We start from the raw sequence: 6,019 nt of genomic DNA, 5'->3' as shown, positions 1-6,019 counted from the left end.
GCCGAAGTATGATCTTTGACTACGCTCCATCGTCCATCGCAGATCCCAAAACCATCGCATCGGGAATTGCTTCAAAGTCAAACATGTCCCTAGGTCAGGAATTTGCGATCAGGGCCGGGACTGTGTCGTCGACACGACGGTTCAGTGGTCACTGGGAGGTGTCAGCGACTGCAGCGCATGGAACGTACCTACCCCCTAAGGTTAGGCCCAGTAGTACCCTACCTGAACCACCCCACCCCTGAGCTTCGGTTGCAGGCGCACCTTGGACCCCCTCCGTCAGCAGTCGACAGGGCGCCATGTCGAATTTTGAACCCTTCTCCCAGCCCACTAGTCTCCACCCTTGCCCTTCCACAGTGCTTCCCCCCTGCTCCTCACCCTCGCCTATCAGGTACCTGACTGTGAAGGCGAGGCATGGGGCGACGAGTGGCAGGCGTTCCTTTCACCCCCCCCTTCCACCTGCCCCCCCCCCCGAACCCCAACCCTTGCTTCACAATTTGTCCTCGACCCGACCATTGTTCTCTCGATCTCTCTCCCCCCTCCCTCTCTCCTCTAGACTCCACCAGCCTGTACAGGTCAGGTAATCCATACGGCGTACCACCCCATCACTGTGGACTCACGCTTGGCCTTTTCTTTCCCGTCTTCTCTGCCCTGCCAATTCACCCTCACTGCCTGGCGCATCGCAAGCACCGTGTCTCCCGTCCTTACCAACCTTCTGACATTGTCGTCACTTGCCCTTCTGTCCTCCCAATTCCGTTGTACTAGATCCACGAACCAAAGGACGCACCAAGACACGTTCCTCGCTCCTCGGACATTCCGCGTCTCCAACTTGCACGACAACGAGAGACCACCCTCCTCCATCTACCAGCCATACTCGCCCTCTCTCTCTGTCTCTCCGTCTCTTTCCTCTTCCACGACCCCATTTGACGATTGAGCCACCTACGCCTTCCACACGACGACCACCACGACACAAGACGCTATCCTCGTGTCACGACATGAACCAAATCTTCATCTCGAACGCCGACAGATCTTGAACTCTCACTTTTTGGCTTTCCATCGCCAATCCCCGCTCCACTTTCCGAAGAAACGAAGAGTCAGGCATTCCATGTCACCCAAGTTCTCCATCGCCCTTGTCCTTCCTCGCATCGACAGCCTGTAAACACCTGGGCGCAGCTTTCCAGAGCGATATTGCGCTCCATTGCCACTGCGTTAGGCCTCCCGCCTCCTCTCGCGACAGTGAAAGAAAGAGCTGGGGATCGAAACGCGCACTCGACGAGAGAGACGCCTTGGGCATCGCCCTCGCCTTAGCTCGCTACCTTGCCGTTGCGATCAGCACGGCTGTGCCGATTCTTCGAGGAGCCATCATATCAGTGCCTTAGCTACGCAGTTTGCTTAGTCTCGAATTCTGCTCTTCCGGTTCCGAGGCTGCTCCGGTCGCGAGGCCGGTTGCACCCCCCTCTATTCGCGAAACGCGATGGATCATTCTAAGCTCCACGTTGTCTATGTAAACCGCCGCTTTGGCGCGGACAGAAGAGTTACCGCCCCTTCGAAGCAGGCACAGGATGCCAACCACATCTCGTCCGAGCTACAATGGGAATCGGAAGACTTGCGACAAGATGTCGAGGTCCTGCTTGAGTCGTTTAGCGAAGGTGCGTCGCGGGTTACTGAGCGCAGGCAAGTGAAGTACTGATCTTGATGTTATAGTCCATCTTTGCTCCACCGGCAGCGCATGTCTGGCTTCCTTGTACGACATCCAAGAAGGCTCCATCGTGGATTTAAGGCCTACTTTGGTTCTTATTGATACTCCTGACGACGAACACATCCCCGAGGAGCCTCAGCCGAGGTCCAGATCGCCGTCACCCATGTCACGCCCTGAATCCAGAGAAGTAGAGATTCACACTCCGGATGAGGAGGTGTACGGGCTCAGGCTGTTGCAAAGAATCATGACTGAGGCTCATCTCCGCAGCCTCTCAAAGCTGGTCGTGCCAATATTGCTCATCGGACAGGCGATCGTGAACAGGGGTTCTTCCCCGCAGGACGCCGGAAGTTATTTGGCTGGAGTTCGGCCTGTCGACCGTCGGCTCGTCATGCGGTGCCTTGACCTCGGTGCTGCCGATGTCATCTTGAGGCCCATGCACGCAAAGTGCGTCATGAGTCTTGAGATTCACGCCCATCGAGTACGAAAGGATGCTGCGAAGGAACAACGAGCCATTCTGGAGGTTCGTCGTGGGAGGAAACGGTCGTGGGTGGGTGTGAACGAAGAGAGACCGTTTGCGTACCTTCGGGAGGCTATGGTGTCCAGCCTTATGAAGGGGATATGCCGGCTTCCAACTGACGATGACGACAAGATTGCCAACGTCAGCATAGCTGTCTCTACGGAACGACAGGCCGCCATTGCTACGGCCATCGGGAGCTGGCATTTTTGCGCTCATGATTTTTCCGACGATGAGCTGCTGGTGGCGGCCATGGTCATGTTCAAGCACGCCCTCTCCATGCCGCAGCTTGAGCGTTGGCGGATACCCGCAGGTGAGTAGACCCAATGCGTCCAAGCCTTCTGCTTGTGCCCGCCCGCTGACACAACGCCAGACCAACTCATCAACTTTCTGGTCGCATGCCGGGCTGCTTACAACAGCTTCGTGCCTTATCACAACTTCCGTCATGTCGTGGATGTCCTCCAGGCTACCTTCAATTTCCTCGTTCACATTGGCATCATCTCACCCTACCCCTTGGACCTTCACTCCCAAGCACCAGCCACCTCACCTGTCGCGGATCTATTGAGCCCCGTTGACGGCCTGACCCTGCTCATCACTGCTATCGGTCACGATGTTGGTCACCCCGGTGTCAACAACGGCTTCCTCGTCACACTCAATGCCCCCCTGGCTCGGCTGTACAATGACCGCTCTGTGTTGGAGTCTTTCCACTGCGCTGCCTACTCGCAAATTCTGCGGAGGTATTGGCCTGCCGTCTTCGAGGACTCCAAGATGCGGAATTTGATGATCAGTTCTATTCTTGCGACCGATATGGGGCTGCACTTTGACTACATGAAGAAGCTGGGTGATCTTCAGGCAAAGCTCGAGGTCAACAGCACCACTGATGGCTGGAATGGGCGCATGGTGGAGGAGCAAAAGGCATTGGCTTGCTCACTGCTCATCAAGTGCGCGGACATCAGCAACGTGGTACGTACATTTTCTTTCCGCAAACTGCGAACGAGTGCCCACCCAGGCTAACATGAATCCAGGCCAGGAAATATGAAGCTGCTCTTCAGTGGATGTTCATCCTTTCCGACGAATTCTCACGACAGTCTTCCATGGAGAATGAGCTCGAGATTCAGTCGTCGCTCCTGGCAACTCCCAAGAAAGACCTCGTCTCACTTGCCAAGGCTCAGCTCGGCTTTATGAACATGTTTGCCATTCCTCTCTTCCAGGGTGTTGCTGACATCATGCCCACGATGCAATATACTGTGGACGAGCTCGAACGGAACAAGGTTCTTTTTGAGGGGCGAGTGCATGAAGAGCAGGCCAAGGAAGATCCTGTTCGCAAGAGGCTCCTGAAGGAGGGAACCTTTTCACCGCGTACTATGAGCTTCGTGGTTGAATCAGACACGCAAACACCACCTACTGCCCAGGCAGGCTCACCATTGGCCGATATTCCTACGCCCTCGACACTCACTGACGGGAAGAAGACGGACGAAAAAGAACTCTCACCGCCGCCTTCGAATCCGACGAGCAAGCCAGCACACATTCCTAACACGACAGAGGAGTACAAGGAAGTCAACGGCGGCTTTGTGTCGGATTTTGAGTCTGTTACTGACTTTGCTGCGAGCGATCCGTTCCACAGTCGCGAGCAGCCGAGCAGTATGCCGGGACCACCCCACGCAGCAAAACAACAAGCAACGATGTAGCGAGACAACCGACGGCAGCGCGGCCGGCCATGTCTCGGGTGACTGGGCCTCGCAAGCGACGAGCGCGACAACCGGCAAGATGCCACTCTCGCCGAGCACCCAGGGGACAAGCATTGTCAGCAGAGAATCAGCAGAACGGCGTATGAGCATCCCCGTCATCGCCGAGCCGAAGGACCCATATGGCTCGAAGACGGAGTCGCTCCTGCACACCCAGGAATCGAATGGATCCAACGGCAGCATTGGCAAAGCCGAAGGGGCCAAGGTACTCAGGAAGAAAACCAGCCGGTTCAGGATGAACAACTTTCCCTTTTTTAGGCGCAACAGGGGCGCAAGCCCTTCACTCTCGGCGAGCGACACAACCGGCGGGAGTCAGTAGTTCTTCTGTCGGTGACGAAGGAGATACGAAACGATGGCACGACAGGGGATTTTTTTTTTCTTCTTCTTTTTTTGCGCCGCGGAATGTATTATACCACACTAGTGACGCGCAGCCGGCCGGTACCGAGAACAGGTAGACATGCGGTGCTGTGTTGCATCTGGTGCCGAGACGAGCGAGGCTGGCGAGCGCTCGCCGTCGACGACTTTCAGAGCGTCACGGCAGGTGACTATCCGCTCACCACGGTGCGTCGACTGTCTCTCACCGGCGGGTTCGATATACGGGATGACTGGGATAGAAGAGGCGTTGCAATGGTTTTCGGCGCTGGGTATGGCGATAGCTTGACCTGATAGGCATGGTATTTGCTTCAGTCACAGCAAGGGCAAGGCGGAAGGCGGCAGGCATTATATGAGTTCAGCGAGTATGACTGACTGAATGAGCGAGGCTTGTAAGCCACGTCTCAGAAGGGCACTTTTTCTTGGGGAGGGTAGCAGAAGACTAGGCATCTACGCGGTCGACTGGGAAGTAGGCGGCGCATCGGTCAGGGCCAGGCTCCTCGACTCTGCTCAATCCATGAACCAACCCACAGTACCTCTCATACCATGCACTTGCATCCTCGCTCGAGTACAAGTGAGGACTGTAGACTCACCTAGGTACCAAATTGTAGGTTGGCACTTAGTCATCATCGGCCGAGCCCAGTCAGGTCACCTAGGCAGGAGGCCGCGCACAGGCCAGCCGACAGCTGGCCGTCCCCCATGGTAAGGTACGTCGCTCAGCCAGGCATCCAGGCGCCACTGCGGCAACCGGGGAAGATGGCGCCAAACCCGAAACGGTTATCTGTACCCACTTGTTTCGTCATGTGCCTGGCATGCGGCGACTTTGTTGCACCTTTCTGGGCAGCTTGCGGGTGGTTTGCGTGGTTCTTGCCGTCTGAGCTGCAGCCTGCGCTTGCTGCTCGTTCCCCCCAGCACCTTGGCGGGTCCCAAACGCCCGCACTGCTCGTCGTCACAACAGAGCTCCCCCTCCCTCCTCATCAACCCTGCTGTGCCCCATCATCCACGCCTCCGTCCTTCCCTCTTCCTCTTCCTCCCTTCCCCTCGCAACAATCTAACCATCATCTCCATCTCCCACATCTTGTACACACACAGGAGGTAGAAACGCATCTTCACAATGAGACTGTCTACCTCTGCCCTTGCCTTGGGCGCAGCTACCGCCGTTGCTGGCCTGGACCAGCAGCACGTCCTCGGTGGCGACAGCTACGAGTCCATCAAGGTCGCCGGCGAGTCCTGGATGAATGTCTTTGAGGAGAAGTTCCACGACATCACCTCCGAGGCCAAGGCCGTTTGGGACGAGATCACTCTTCTCGCCCCTGAGGCCGTCGAGGCCTTCAAGAAGACGGCCAAACTGTCCCAGCCCAAGCCCCATGTCCGCAAGCCTGATTCGGCATGGGACCATGTTGTCAAGGGCGCCGAAATCCACGACCTGTGGGGTCGAGAAGGAGGCCGGCGAGAAGCACCGCCAGTACAGCGGCCACCTCGAGAACTACAACCTCCGCGCCAAGAAGGCGACCCTTCCAAGCTCGGCATCGACAAGGTCAAGCTATACAGCGGCTACCTCGATGACGAAGAGAATGACAAGCACCTTGTTCTACTGTAAGCTCCGCATTCACTTCTGATTGTTGACGACATGGACAGACGAGACTGACTCTCCGCTTCCAGGTGCTTCGAGTTCCTGCAATGACCCAGAAC

General features: G+C 56.6%; 2 protein-coding genes across 2 annotated transcripts; both read left to right on the top strand.

The window, feature by feature from the left end:
• Positions 1–1,471: 1,471 nt before the first annotated feature.
• On the top strand, positions 1,472–4,274 carry VDBG_06700 (3',5'-cyclic-nucleotide phosphodiesterase regA; the record flags this gene model as incomplete). The annotated part of the gene is made up of 5 exons (XM_003003092.1): positions 1,472–1,646; positions 1,702–2,523; positions 2,584–3,173; positions 3,236–3,799; positions 3,876–4,274. The coding sequence occupies 5 exons, from the start codon at positions 1,472–1,474 to the stop codon at positions 4,272–4,274; spliced, it is 2,550 nt and encodes an 849-aa protein (XP_003003138.1).
• A 1,167-nt stretch (positions 4,275–5,441) lies between these two features.
• On the top strand, positions 5,442–6,011 carry VDBG_06699 (carboxypeptidase Y; the record flags this gene model as incomplete). The annotated part of the gene is made up of 2 exons (XM_003003091.1): positions 5,442–5,923; positions 5,990–6,011. The coding sequence occupies 2 exons, from the start codon at positions 5,442–5,444 to the stop codon at positions 6,009–6,011; spliced, it is 504 nt and encodes a 167-aa protein (XP_003003137.1).
• Positions 6,012–6,019: the final 8 nt, after the last annotated feature.

The sequence above is a fragment of the Verticillium alfalfae genome, genomic scaffold, assembly GCF_000150825.1.
Source record: "Verticillium alfalfae VaMs.102 supercont1.8 genomic scaffold, whole genome shotgun sequence".
Lineage (NCBI taxonomy): Eukaryota > Fungi > Ascomycota > Sordariomycetes > Glomerellales > Plectosphaerellaceae > Verticillium > Verticillium alfalfae.
The sequence above is the reverse complement of the archived record's forward strand: the minus strand, read 5'-3'. Positions and strand labels throughout refer to the sequence as shown.